The sequence below is a fragment of the Gorilla gorilla genome, chromosome 10 (genome assembly GCF_029281585.2).
Source record: "Gorilla gorilla gorilla isolate KB3781 chromosome 10, NHGRI_mGorGor1-v2.1_pri, whole genome shotgun sequence".
NCBI classification, from domain to species: Eukaryota; Metazoa; Chordata; class Mammalia; order Primates; family Hominidae; genus Gorilla; species Gorilla gorilla.
The window spans coordinates 46014931-46030030 of NC_073234.2; the positions used below are offsets into that span (position 1 = coordinate 46014931).

The 15100-nt window shown below is 35.5% G+C and overlaps 2 protein-coding genes across 3 annotated transcripts; both read right to left on the bottom strand.

Moving 5' to 3' along the window:
• Nucleotides 1-565: 565 nt before the first annotated feature.
• LOC101148386 (olfactory receptor 6C3) lies at nt 566-3171 on the bottom strand. Of its 2 annotated transcripts, none has more exons than XM_055359432.1 (2): nt 2857-3171; nt 566-1545 (listed from the first exon to the last, which is right to left on the bottom strand). In XM_055359432.1, exon 2 carries the CDS (start codon nt 1499-1501, stop codon nt 566-568), a length of 936 nt encoding a protein of 311 aa, XP_055215407.1. In that variant the 5' UTR covers nt 1502-1545; nt 2857-3171. The 2 variants fall into 2 exon arrangements, with proteins under 2 accessions (XP_055215407.1, XP_004053343.3); XM_004053295.4 differs by lacking the exon at nt 2857-3171 and adding an exon at nt 2402-2463.
• Nucleotides 3172-11664: 8493 nt separating this feature from the next.
• On the bottom strand, nt 11665-12594 carry LOC101148015 (olfactory receptor 6C1; the record flags this gene model as incomplete). The annotated part of the gene is made up of 1 exon (XM_004053294.4): nt 11665-12594. A coding segment is annotated over one exon (930 nt), but the record flags the coding sequence as incomplete, so codon positions are not given.
• Between the last annotated feature and the right edge of the window lie 2506 nt (nt 12595-15100).

The window sequence follows — 15100 nt, forward strand, 5'->3', positions numbered from 1 at the left end:
GAACTAAATTTACAAAGAAAATAAAAATGGCATGCACTAAATTTCATGAAGTAAAGCTCTACATTTAAAGTACAATGCAATAGAGCATAGTACCTCTAGGGACTGAATTTAATGAACATGAAAAAGAACATGTAGAGTCTAAAAGTGTTATGACATTATCAATATTTATCTTGAAAATACAGAAGAAATTAAAGTTTGAAACTACATTTGAAGTACAACATGATGACATATGTGCCTTTAAGGAACTCATACACAGAATTAAAATTACTATAGTAAAATTACTTTACTATAAAATCATACACAAGTTGAGTTTTAAATAAATGTATATAATTCCAGACAATTTTGTAAGGAAAATAAATTTTACTTTACTTTTAAGTAGGTCAATAAACAATGCAGTGGAGAAACTTGTATAGAAGTGGAAGAAATGGACTGGGAAAATATAAAATTAACTATAACATAGCATATAAAGAAACTAGGAGAGCAAGGATACTTACAGAGATATTGAGAAATTTCAAAATTTTGCTTAACTGTTTTTTTAGAGCGCTCTTTATTTTTGACCAAAAATTCATTGATTTGCATAAAACACAACTTTGTGGACCACATTTTTGAAGGCTTGTTTTACTTGCTGGTTTCTCAGAGTGTAAATGAAGGGGTTCAGCATGGGGGCAACAGATGTATTGAGAATAGCTATTCCTTTTGTCAATGATGCCTTTTCTTTTGCAGATGGATTAGCATACATGAATATACAGCTTCCATAAGAAATGGAAATGACAATCATGTGAGAAGAACAAGTGGAGAAAGCCTTTTTTCTTTGACTGGCAGACGGGATCCTCAAAATGGTCCTGATAATGTACATGTAAGATAAAATCACTAATGCCAAAGTGAACAGCAAAGTAACCAAAGCAAAGTAAAAACCAATTACTTCTAGGAGCCATGTATCTGAACAAGATAGTTGTAAGAGGGGAAAATAGTCACATGCAAAGTGATCAATGACGTTGGAAGCACAGTAATCCAGCTGGAGGAGAAGCATAAGGGGTGGGAAAATGGTCAGAAACCCACTTAGCCAGGCACACAGCACAAGTAGAGTGCAGAGTTTCCTGTTCATGATGGATGTGTAATGAAGGGGCTTGCAGATGGCAACGTAGCGGTCATAGGACATGGCAGTTAAAATGTAAAATTCAGTCACCCCCATGAAGATAAAGAAAAAGAGTTGGGCTGCACAATTGTTATAGGAAATAGTCTTATTCCTGGTGATAATTGCCCCCAGAAATCTGGGGATGCATACGGTTGTAAATGAGATTTCTAAGAAAGAGAAGTTCCGGAGGAAGAAATACATAGGTGTCTGCAGATGGGAGTCCACAAAGGTTAGGGTGATGATAGTCAGGTTTCCAGTAACACTTAATATATATGTGATAAATAAAAAGAGAAAAATCACAATCTGAAGGTCAGGATCATCAGAAAGGCCCAGGAGGACAAACTCTGTGACCATTGTGTGGTTCATGTCTCGTCCTTTCTCTCTCTCCCTCTTCCACTCTCCTTTTTGTTCTTTTAAAGATATTTTGGTAGAATGATAATTAAGGAAAATAGATAAAAGATATAATTCATCATGATCCTTATAATTATCATTAATACAATTCTAAAAATCTTCTACAGTCTATGACAGTTTTATTTTGACTATCTTGTTTGCATTATGTTTTAATATTTTTTTCTAAGTCCAGCCTATTTACTAGTTCTCTTACTTTAAATCTAACAGAAATTAGGATATCTTCAGACAATAAGCCACATCACTGAGAAACAGCTAATAAAATGTATAATTCCTGCTTTGTGTCCCATTAATGCAAAATATCATTATCTTTTTTGTTGAAACAATCACACGAAACATACATTTTTCTTTTTTTTCATCATGTATACATTAAAGGATATTACCACCTAAACATAAAATGGGTGCTCTTAACTTCATCAAAAGATAAAAGTGAAAATTAGAAGATTGTTAATAACCCATTATTCTTTTTATGATGTGAGAAACCAATTAAAGATTTTTAGCAAATAAAACATATATTAATATTAAAATAATGTTATTTTATTTATTCATTTTATTTTTAATATTAATATTTTGGTCAAATTGTCAAGATAATAGAACATCTTATATATGATGTATATTTACTATAAGAGTAAGTAATGTAATTATTTTACTCAACAAATAGGGAACATGTTCGCTTACTTATTGGTTTGTCTTATAATTCCATCAAAATCTTTAATGTTTGATGTCTTCTATGACTCACAAGAAATGTGTGTATATATTATACATACAGACATTTTAATTTTGAGCTTAAGGGAACATGTGATATTTATCTATTTTTCATTTTGCTCTGAAGCGTAAATTGGAAAAGTAACTACTTGCCTTAGATCTCAGCAGCTCTCTCACTTGGATTATAGCTTAGTGCATCTTCCATTTGAACATCTTCCTTTCAGAGCTTTATGGAAAAAGTTTTATTTCCTAGTAAATTTTGTCCCACATAAGACCATTCATCCTTATGCAACCGTTCATTCATAAGGATATCCAGAATTGTATAGGAAACCCTCTCACATTCATTCTAACCTAGTCAGTTAATTTTCAGCTATTCAAGAACTGCTGGATGTTCTATTCTATAGATGTTGTCTGCTAAAATCCTGATAGTTGTCTCCTCCATATTTTAGATTGTCAAATTTCTGCTATGATGGATAGAATGTAAAATTATTGCTTCTCTTCTGGACACTACCAAAGTTCACACTAATCAAATTTTATTTTATGTTTTTCTCTATTTTATAATGGTTTAAGGGATATATTTCAGGAAATAAAAATGGAATGCCAGAAACCTTTGGAAGATGTGGAAATACATTATATTCCTCTTCAATAATGTTGAACTAGAAGTTCAAAAAAAATGTATTCCTCTTCAATAATGTTGAGCTAGAAGTTCAAAAGAAAAAACATTTAAAGAGAAAATAGGTAAATATATGACACACTGGATATTATGAGTTAGATTCTGGTATCTGGGTTCCCCCTGGTCATACTTATATCTACAATATTTCAAGTTTCTTTGTTTTGACCTCAAAAGATTTGATCTCCTGGGAACAAAGCAAAGTCCAGGCCACATCTCTGCTGTATTATAGACCATGAAAGATTTCTGGAAGTCGCCTTTGGATTTCTCAGTAGCCTCCTAACTCTTATCTGTAGTCGATCTCCCTTGAGAGCAGTTAGGTTCATCTTTTAGCCCACAGAGGACCTCAAATATTGTCTTCTGTGGAATATTTACTTCCATTAACTGCAATTAATATTTTATGCATACTTAATATTTCATAAGTAATAAAAATAGCTATGACATCTATTTTCTTACAAAACTAGAGCTCAATCTAATTGATATTTAAGCATCTTTTTGAGATTAAAAAAGTTTTCTACATATCCCATTTTTGTTTTTTATACTTAGGCTTTGTTAAGTGTTAGGGCATCAAGAAGCAAAAGGTTATTTCATAATGCTAAGTAAAGAATAACTATCATAATGCAAGTATTGTGCTCACAAGTTTTTAAAAAATGCTATCAGGTTAACTAATTCAATTATCATTATAAATTGCAATATTTAATTGCAGTGTCAATTTGTCCATCTTATTGTTTATCTTGGCCTTTACATCTGTTATCTCTTCAACATTCTAATAAAAAGACCCACAAAATATGATTTTATTTATGTGAAATTCTGGTTTGTGAATTATAACTAATTATTCTCTTTAGTGTTCTTTTTATGTTTCCCAAATATTTTGGCAAAAAAAAATGTGTAATCAGATAAGCCATTTATTTAACATATAATTTATTTAAACTAATAGTGCATATTATATAATACAGATTAACACAAAATAAGCATTATATGTTTTAATAAAATTATGAAATGTGTATTTAATGTATAAAAATACAATAATAAATTTATACAATCAAATAATGTTTTATTTTTTCTTTTCCAGCTTTATTGGGGTATAATTTAGAAATCAAAAATAGTATATACTTAAGATGTATTTTACTTTTATAAAGGAGCATTTAATAAAGGAACATTTTGGCAGATATGTTTCCATATCATAGGGAGTGTTACCCTTAATCATTTAATTTTTGTTGATCACTTTTCTGGCTATTATAAAAATGATGTTATGTTTTCATTATAACAGCTCAATTAATAAGCAGGAAATTCTATCATTATTCATGGAGGGAAAAGTGCAATAATGCCTTGCTTGATTGCATCCTTGTCCTATTGATATCCTGTTGTTGCTATTTAGATGTAAAGGCTTAATTGAGGTTTAGGTTTAGGGTTTTTTTTCCTTTCAAAACTAATCCAAAAAGGAATTTTATACTTTCAACAGAGATACATGTTTAATTGATTAAAAAAATAATTAGCAGCTATTGGTGTAACCACCCAGTGGGTTCACCTTGCTGCTGCCTAGACAGAGCTGATTTATCAAGACAGGAGAACTGCAATAGAGAAAGAATGAATCCTGTAATTCATGCAGAGCTGGCAGTGCAGGAGACCCGAATTTTATTATTACTCAAATTAGTCTCCCCGAGGATTCGGGGATCAGAGGTGTTTTGTTGTTGTTGTTGTTTGAGACAGTCTCACTGTCGCCCGGGCTGGAGTGCAGTGGCATGATCCTGAGATCATGCCACTGCAACCTCCGCCTCCCAGATTCAAGAGATTCTCCTGCCTCAGCCTCCCGAGTAGTTGGGACTACAGGCGTGCACCACGGTGCCCGGCTAATTTTTGCATTTGTTGTAGAGACTGGGTCTCACCACATTGGCCAGGCAGGTCTCAAACTCCTGGCCTCAGGTGATCCGCCTGCCTTGGCCTCCCAAGGTGTGGGAATCAGTTTTTAAAGATAACTCGGTGGGTGGGGAAAAGCTAGTGAGCAGGGAGTGCTGATTGGTCAGGACCTAGATGAATTCATAGGGAGTCGAAGCTGTTTTCTTGCACAGAGTCAGTTACTGGGTGGGGGCCACAAGATTAGATGAGCCAGTTTATCCATCTGGGTTGTGCCAGCTGATCCGTCAAGTGCAGGGTCTGCAAAATATCTCAAGCACTATCTTAGGAGTAGTTTAGGGAGGGTCAGAATCCTGTAGCCTCCAGCTGCATGACTCCTAAACCATAATTTCTAATCTTGTAGCTAATTTGTTAGTCCTACAAAGGCAGTCTATTCCCCAGGCAAGAGGAAGGCCTGCCCTGGAAAACTAAGTTTCTCCCAAAGTCAGTTCAGCCACTCAGAAATGAACAAAGACAGCCTGGAGGTTAGAAGCAAGATGGACTTGGCTAGGTCGGATCTCCTTCACTGTCTCAGTTGCAATCCTGCAGTGGTGGTTTCATTGGTGATCCATGGCTGGATTCATTTGTTCACTATGTGCTACAAAATGATTATATTCTTAACCTAACATTTACCATTCCTTATACATTGTTACAAATTCATATAGAAAATCTCAGATGAATCCTTACTTGTTCGTCATTCAGTATTCCACGTTGATTCTCCAGTATCTGTTTGTTGGTATCATTATAAACACACACATTCACAATTTTGAAATCAGCTTTAGGTCATGTTAGTGTTTGACATATGTATTTCAAGAAAGATTTAAATTAACATCTCTACCTCTTTGGAGTGATTTATCCAGGGAGAAAGTCTTCAAGTTGTCTTCTGACTCTCATGGACATTCTGCTTTTACTCTTAGATTGTTTCCTTCTTAAGTAGTATGTCTTTCCAGGTTCATGTTACACTTTCCTGTATTACATCTGGAATCAATAATTTCTCCAAAAAGTTCTCTTTGCATTGATTGGAAAATATTAAATCAAAATAACAATCTGAGCACTAGTTATAATAATTGTCATGAAGTCAATCATCTTTTCGAGGTATTTTCAGTGGAAAGGACAAGCAAATATATTTTTATAACACATAATATTCTTTGGACAATAGGCTGTTGAAAAAATCTTTACAAGAGCATACTAATGAAACAACATTATTTGTCTGGGGTAATACCTGAGATTTGTTGCCTCATATCAAGGAAATCAAGGACATGGACACATAAGGAGTGAGGTTGAGAGTGGAGGTTTAATAGGTGAAAGAGAAAAGCTCCCTCTCATGCAGAGAGAGGGGCTTCTGAGTGGGTCTTCTGGCCCCATGGTGAAACGCACAGGGTTTTATAGATGAGCTTGAGGAGGTGGTGTCTGATTTACATAGAGGATGAGAGATTGGTCAGACCAGATGTATCTTTTGCATAGCCCACAAAGAAGCTGGCTGCCCCACCCTAATTTTTTATTATGCAGATGAGTTCTCTACCTGGCCAGTGCCATGTTGCTTGCTTCTTTACTGTACATGTGGTTGACAAACAAAAGGGAAGTGGGGGTGGCCATGTTGAATATGCCTGGCCCCAGATAGCCTTTTCCTATTGGCACAAGTGCCGGCATTCACCTGTTCAAGCATCTAGCCTGCTTTTCTATGTCTGCAGCTTGATTTTTCAGGCTGCTCATTGTCAGAAAAGAAATGACTTGGGGGCTGCTTTTTATTAAAAGGGAAACCTTGCCAAGGACTCTCTTACCCTCACTACCTAAATAATTTCTTTCTAGGTCTTGTATCACTAAAGCATGTTAATATTGTTCAAATTTAGGACTACACGATTTTTACATAATCCCTTCTCTCTTTGATCCATTTGTGTCTTCTTTCTCTCATATTGAGTACCCTGGCTATCACATTAATTTTCATTTGTTTCTTTTCCTCACATTGCATATACAACAGTATTAGAATAACAATGATGCCACTGCCACCCACAATGTCATTCCTGAGAACAGTTTCAGATTTATTTTTAGCTCTTCTCTTTGTGCCCTTAGATTAAACGCCACGTGGAGGTACAGACCAATTGATGTATTGAAAACCAACTGGAATAATTCTGTTTAGGTGGTTACTTCACCAACTTAACACACAGTTTATTATATTTAATTCACTTAAGTTTTATTTTTCAGGGATTTTTAAAAAAATTAATGCATTTGTAATTATTAAATACTAATATTTGCCCAAAGTCAATAATAAATCCTAATTACATTTCAAAAAGTCTACATTTAAACATTGATTCTTTCAACCTCTTTCCTTCTGTTTCCGTGCGGCGGGGCGGTGGTCCTTACTCACAGAGCTCCCGAGATGGTAGCGGGCTGCTTTCAAAATGGCGGCGGGCCGCTTCCAAGATGGTGGCAAGCTTCGTGTTCTGTGACCTGGGGTTCTTGGCCTCATGGATTCCAAGGAATGGAATCTTGGGCCATTTGGTGAGTGTTTATAGCTCTATTAGAAGCCATGGGTCACGGAAGAGAACCATGGAACCCAGTGACTAGTGTTCAGCTCGATTAGGATGAACCCTGGCACTTAGCCATGCAGGAACAATGGCAAGCCTTTAGCCTGATCAGAAGCAGCAATGGGAGCCTCGCTGGATCTGGAGCACAGCAGACACCCTGCCAGATCTGGAGGGATGGAAGTCAGCGGCGGGTCTGCAATGGCGGCAAACAACAGTGGTGGACAGAGAGCGAAAGCTCAGCTCGAGCCCTAACAAACACGGACCAGAAGAGTGCAGTTCCAAGATTTAATAGAGTGAAACAGAGTGAAAACAGAGCTCCCATAAAAAGGGAGCGGACCCAAAGAGGGTAGCCGTTGCCGGCTCCAATGCCTGGGTTTATATCCCGATCATTGTCCCTCTCGCTGTGCTCTCAGGCAATAGATGATTGGCTTTTTTTTTTACCTCCTGTTTTTGCCTAATTCGCATTTTAGTGAGCTCTCTTTACTATCTTATTGGTTGGGTATGAGCTAAGTTGCAAGCCCCGTGTTTAAAGGTGGAAGCAGTCACCTTCTCAGCTAGGCTTAAGGATTCTTAGTCAGCCTAGGAAATCTAGCTAGTCCTGTCTCTCATTTCCTTCTCTATAGGCAGTTTTAAAAAATGTTATGGCTTATTCCTCATTTGTTCCTTTTTTTTTTTTTTTGAGATGGAGTCTTGCTCTGTCACCCAGGCTGGAGTGCAGTGGTGTGATCTCAACTCACTGCAACATCTGCCTCATGGGTTCAAGTGATTTTCCTGCCTCAGCCTCCCAAGCAGCTGGGATTACAGGTGCACACCACCACACCCAGCTAATTTTTGTATTTTTAGTAGAGACCGGGTTTCACCATGTTGGCCAGGCTGGTCTTGAACTCCTGACCTCAGGTAATCTACCCGCCTCAGCCTCCCCTAGTGCTGGGGTTAAAGGCATGAGCCACCACAGCTGGCCTCATTTGTTACCTTTTAATCATAAATAATTTACACATTAATATTCCTCCTTCTTAGTAAAACATACAAATATTTTCCCTGTTTAATTTAATCAATATATGTCCTGAGGACCATGCTACAACAGTGTATATCTCTCATCCCTTCTACAGCTGCAGTGTATAGCTATACTACAGTTTATTCAAATTCTTAAAGACATTTATCCAATTCTTAAGATATTGGAAATGAAAAATGCAGCCCTACTGTTGCAGACTGGTTGGTAAGAGAAATGGGGATTTCAGGAATCTCAGGTCTCAAAATATGCAGAGAACAACCTATTCCTGGATACAGGCTAAGTTTTTCATCAGTAATACAGTCCACTTCCCACAACTGTATTCTTTCTAAACTGCTCTAATAATTTATGGTTGAAACTGAAGTGTCCATATGTATAGGTTCTGTCCAATTTCCTATTACAGACTTCCTTTAAATAAAGCTTGTTTGTTAAGTAAAATCAGTATAGAAGTTTAGCCTGGGAAATGACCCAAACCTAGCTATCTGAAGGTAGAGTTATCCATTCAACACCATTGTAAAATGTCTGTATATCAGTAGATACCTAGTGGGTAGAAACCTGTAATATGAATTAAATGTTGAATGTCTACAAGCACTTCCCGAAAGTGAAAGCTTATTTGGAAGACACTAGAGGAATTATACTGTTGGTTATAACTATGTAACTTATACTTGTTTCTAAGGACAATAATATATTTGAATTGTTTTGAGCTGTTAATCTGTTAGTTTGGAACTGTCAACCTAGGATGAATGTCACCCATGCTCTGTCACCCAGGCTGGGTGGCATGTGCTTGGGTTCAGTGGTGCGATCTCAGCTCACTGCCACCTCTGCCTCCCAAGGTTCAAGTGATTCGCCTGTCTCAGCCTCCTGAGTAGTTGGGATTACAGGCACATGCTGCCACGCCCGGCTGATTTTTGTATTTTAGTAGACACGGGGTTTCACTGTGTTGCCCAGGCTGGTCTCAAACTCCTGACCTCAGGTGATCTGCCCACCTCGGCCTCCCACAGTACTAGGATTACAGGCATGAGCCACTGCACCTGGCCTAAAAAGACTTCTTTTTGTGGGTATTTTAATGGTGTCTCTGATGGAAGTCTGGCTGCATTATCATCCAGGCCCTCTATGATAGTTATCTTTTAGATTTCTTGTATAATACTGTGAATGAACTCTAGTTACATGAGTTATGTTTTTTTTTTATCTCTCTCTTCAAAAAGTGCCTGACAAATGAATGCTAATCTCTCTATTATGGACAAGCAAAGTTTATAGCAATAAGAATCTAACGGTGTGATTATGTGTTGCAAATGTGGGATCACCCATCTGCATATAAAGAACACAATGGTTGAGTTATTATTCTTTAGAATCTAAGCACTTATTCCTGGTAATCATATTGATTACTTTCTAACGAGTCTAAAATAATTCTAAATCAATTACCATAAAGAATACAAATATTTCAGACTGGTCTTCAAGCAATTCTATAATTTGTTTCTGGCTATACATATCCTGTTTCTCAGTAACAATATAATATGCACCAATGTCAATATTCCAAGGACTCTCTCACCTCTCTCGTTTAAAAATTCCAAAATTCTGTAATTATTTTTCATATCAATCATGTTACAGCATAATGAATTTCTCAATATTTTATAATCATACAATCATCTTTATCAGGTTTCCATAGATAACTCTGAGTAAAATTTTCTCCTCCTCATCTGTTGCTGAATTTAGTTTATACATCTTTTCAAACATTGATGTCATTTAGTTTTAATTTTTATAAATGCATCTGTCAGCTGTCAGCTATTATTGACCTGAAATCCTAAAGAAATAAAATTTTTTAAAATTTAAATCTGAACATAATTGTAGATGTACTATATGTAAAAATAACAATAGAAATAGTCGTTACTATGTATTGTTAGCTCATTATGTTACATGCTTTACAGATTGATTTTCATTCTTATAGTAACTTACTTAAGATGTTATGCCTGGTTTACACATGAGAAAATATGTGCTCAGAGGGCATAGAAACCACAGACTTTCAATCATTTTTCTTGTTTAACATGAAAATGTTATTTCTAATAGGAAGTAATAAAATTAAGAAACCATTTCTATCTTCTGTTTAACATTTTGAATTCATTTCAGTTTTCTTTGACTTTTTTTCTATGCAAACCTTGTTCTTAGTCTCCCAGTTGAATATATTGCACAAAAATCTTAAGGAATTTTGTATCACTGATTAGAATGATAATTTTTCTATTACTTAAAAATGTGGTCTATAAAATTTATAGTACTTTTTAGTATAATTAATTCTTATTTCAGCTTTTGAAACCATGGGCGCAGACACACACACACACTCATCTTGCTTGCATATTTTAGACATTTATTAATATGTTAAGTACAAGGAAGCAAAATTTTAACAGATAAAAATCATAATTTTAGATATACTAAAAAACTTTTGCTTTTTCCTGAAGCTTTTATTTTCTATAAAACTAAACTTTAAATAATTTTGTTCAGGTATAAAATAATTTGGGTACATATCCTGTTTTAAACTAGTCTAAAATTTAAGAAGATTTACATACTACTTTTAGGTAATGATAGAAAGAAGCTTATTTTCCACTCACAGAAAATTAACATATCTTAGGAATATACTATACATTCTCTATGTTTGACAAAACCTATGTATGTATTTGTATATGTGTCTATCCATCATCTGTCATTCTACAGAGAGAATATTATGAGATTCACAAATATGGAGCTCTACTTAGCACTTATAACAAAAAAGTATATATTGATAATGGTCTAGGCTCCTTTATCAATAGATTAATTTCATGAACATACCTAATTAAAATGAGTAATGAAATTTTTTTTTGCTTTTCAAATGAATTCACTTACATTTTTTAAAAATTATATTGTATCTTTCACATATTTCCTAGAACATCAGTAGCATAGTGAAGGGAATTTCTATAAGAATAAATTAAAATGATAAAACTATATGTTCTGTGTATAACAAGTAGCATATCATATTGATATTTATAAAGCCATTCCAATGTATCTAGGTATAATTTTATTTCTTGAAGTAAACTGAAGAATAATTTTAGTTTTCAAAATATTCTTGAAGAGCTTGTAATTTTACAAAAAATTGTTCAAAGGAGGGGGTGTCAGGAAGACACAAGAAAATTATTTTAAGTCAAATGAGAAATATATTAAATAAATATGCTTGCAAACTTTTAGGGAAAAGAAAATGATGCAGAAGACTGTAAGGAGGCCATTTTGATTGAAGAAGCTACTGAAAATTCATATTGTCCTTTCTTGTGCCTCTAATTCATCACACCATACCATTTCATGTGCTTGTGAAAAATACAGTCTTCCTTGCCATGTTAACGAAAGCTTGCTTGACTTGCTGATTTCTTAGGCTGTAAATAAAGGGGTTCATCATGGGGGCTACTGAGGTGTTTAGTATTGCCACTCCCTTGCTCAAGGACACTCTATCTTTTGCTGACGGTTTAATGTACATAAAAATGCAGCTGCCATAAGAGATGGAGATAACAACCATGTGGGAAGAACATGTGGAAAAGGCCTTTGTCCTCTGACTAGTAGAAGGAATTCTCAAAATGGTTCTGATAATGTATATGTAGGACAGAAATATTAATGCCAAAGTGAACATTAGAGTAAACGCAGCACAAGAAAATCCCATCACCTCTAAGAATTTTGTGTCTGAACAAGCAAGTTGCAGCAGTGGAAAATAATCACAGGTAAAATGGTCAATAATATTAGACCTACAGTAATCAAGCTTTAAAAGCAACATGAGTGCTGGGAATATGATTAAAAATGAAACCAGCCAAGAAGTAAAAACAAGCAGTGTGCAGACTCTTCGATTCATGATACTCAAGTAATGCAGAGGCTTGCAGATGGCCACATAGCGGTCATAGGACATGGCAGCCAGAAGGTAAAACTCTGTGACTCCCAAGAGAATGAAGAAAAATAACTGAACTATGCAATTATTAAAGGAAATGGTTTTATCTCCTGAAATAATGTTACCCAGAAACTTGGGTATACTGATGGTTGTGAACGAAATTTCTAATATGGAGAAATTTCTGAGGAAGAAATACATGGGGGTCTGCAGGTGGGAATCCAGCAGGGTGATTGTGATAAGGGTCAGGTTCCCAGCAATGCTGAGCATGTAGGTGATGAGCAGGAAGACAAAGATTACAACCTGAAAATTTGGGTCATCTGTTAATCCCAGAAGAATAAACTCTGTTATTTCTGTATGGTTTCTCTTTCTTCAGTTGCTTTCTTTTTTCCCCTGCCAGACCTACAAGAGAAAGTACAAAGAACAAACTTGAAGAGTTATCGATTAACAAATATCCAAGTACGGAGCTGGAGTTTGGTTGACATAGTATGCCATTTCTACTTCAAGGGGAAATTTAATGCCACCCGATAATAGCAGTGGTCCTTTAATTTCCACTGTTTTACAGGTGAAAACTCTTCACATAAGACAGGTTAAAAATTAAAGTTTGTTATCACAGTTGGAAGTGGTAGGGGAGGAATTTGAAACCAGACTTTTCTGACTCCACATAATGCCTGTTATCTTTCAAAGACATGCCTACAAGTTTCCTCCCTAATCAGAACCACCTTTGTATTCTTGCACAAATCCCTATACAAGTTTCCTATTTATGTGAAAGTTTGATTACTCTGATGATTCTCAATATGGAGAAGATACTTGAAGTTGTTTTTTTTTGAGGTGGAGTTTCACTCTGTCACCCAGGCTGGAGTGCACTGGTGCAATCTTGGCTCACTGCAACCTCTGCCTCCTGGGTTCAAGCGATTCTCCTGCCTCAGTCTCCTGAGTAGCTGGGATTACAGGCACGTGCCACCACGCCTGGATAATTTTTGTATTTTTAGTAGAGATGGGGTTTTGCCATATTGGTCAGGCTGGTCTCGAACTCCTGACCTCCAGTGATCCACACCCCTTGGCCTCCCAAAGTGCTGGGATTACAGGCATGAGCCACTGCACCCGGCCCAGTTTTTAAAAAGTGAGTGCTTTGTCCTTAGCCATTGTGAAAGTTGATTGTATGGATTGGGTTGGGTCATTTTTGTCATACCCAACCAACACAGGGTCAAGATGCCAGGGGGGAAAAAGCACACAGGGCACATAGCATTGCTCTAAGAATGTAATTCTGTGTAAGCCTGACTGCTGAAACTGCCTGCTGTAACCTGAAATCTGTGTTATCTAAAAGCTGCTGAAATCACCTGCTGTGATCCTATGGGTATCCTATGGGTAGTTTTACTCATTGCCTTAACTTACCAATCAAAACTTGGCAGCTCCCCTAAACCTTTCCAGTGTCAATGAACTTTCTTGAAGAGCAATACATAACATTTCTCTTTTTTATACAGATTCTAACCTTCTCTTCGTTCTTTGGACATACTGAAAAACAACCTGGTCTGTGTGTATGCCTTGAATTGAAGTTTTTGGTTACCACCTAAGATGCTTTAAATTTTAGAGATTTGTCTCTGTATTTTATTTAACCTTAATGCCATCGATCAACTTTTGTGAATATTCAGATTTTCCAACTCCTATGTCCACTTTATTGAAAATCAGAAATACTTAAGCCATTACCATGAACAACTTCAGATGTTTGGAATACAGAAAAGGAAGAAGTATAGAATAATGTAAGCTGGAAGAGCCCAAAACTGAAGTTTATTGCATGTGAATCAATATTTCATGATATTTCATGATATTTCAGCCTACCTATGTGTCATTTTATGACTTTTATTCATGTAGAAGCCATTTTGCTTTCTAATTGAATAAGTAAATAATAAAATATTATTAATTTGAGAAGGATGCCCTCAGTTAAAGAGATGATAGATAAGTATTCTCCAAGATTTGCTTAATTGTGTATTCATACTTTGAAATAGCAATTTTTAATTCTTTCTTTTTAAAAATAAAGTTCAGATGATATTGTCATAAACATTTCCATAGAAGAGAGTGAGGTTATCTAGTTTTGAATCCAATCCATTTACTACGTCTGAAAATCACTTAACACTTCCGTGTCTCAGTATCCTCACCTAGTTTCTTCCAATGTATACAAGTCTGTCTCATAGAGTTTTTGTAAGCATTAAGTTAACATATTTAACTTAATAACTTTCATATAACTTAATATATATTAGCTTACTTATAACTTTTCTAAATTCTTTATAAATATGTGCATTTGTATAATTTATATTTATATTTTTATATAAATAAAGTTATTATATATTGTATAATATATATTTATAAAGCATTTAGAAAAATGCTTAGCATTTAGCGAAAGCTGTATGAGGCTTTGTTCTATGGAGAAAGTATTTCCTAACCATTGAGCTGAAAATCTCTGGAAATGGGATGGTGTCCTGTCCAAAAGGTTATGTCTTAAATAAATAGTAATAATTATATTTGGCACCAAGAGAGTCACATGAGAACAATAACAACAAAGCAATAGGAAAAAAGTCACCAGGTTTCATAGTACCTGTCAGACATTCTAGGCAAGTAAATCTTTGCTCTTCCTTGTCTACATGGTGCTGACCTCTCCCACCACGGTATAGCTGCCTCTTTCACCTCATAACCACCACCACCACACACACACACACACACACACACTCCACTTCTCTTATCTTCAACCAGGATTTGATCACTGTGATGTTAATAGCTTGTCAACATTGCTACTCACAGCCAGTTATTTTCTCTGCTCTTCATTAGTAATAACCCTTCTAAAAGTGGTTGAAACTTACAGTAAATTATA

What these genes read in the sequence shown, in the direction of transcription:
- LOC101148386 (XM_055359432.1), bottom strand. Translation starts at nt 1,501, where the DNA reads ATGAACCACACAATGGTCACAGAGTTTGTCCTCCTGGGCCTTTCTGAT.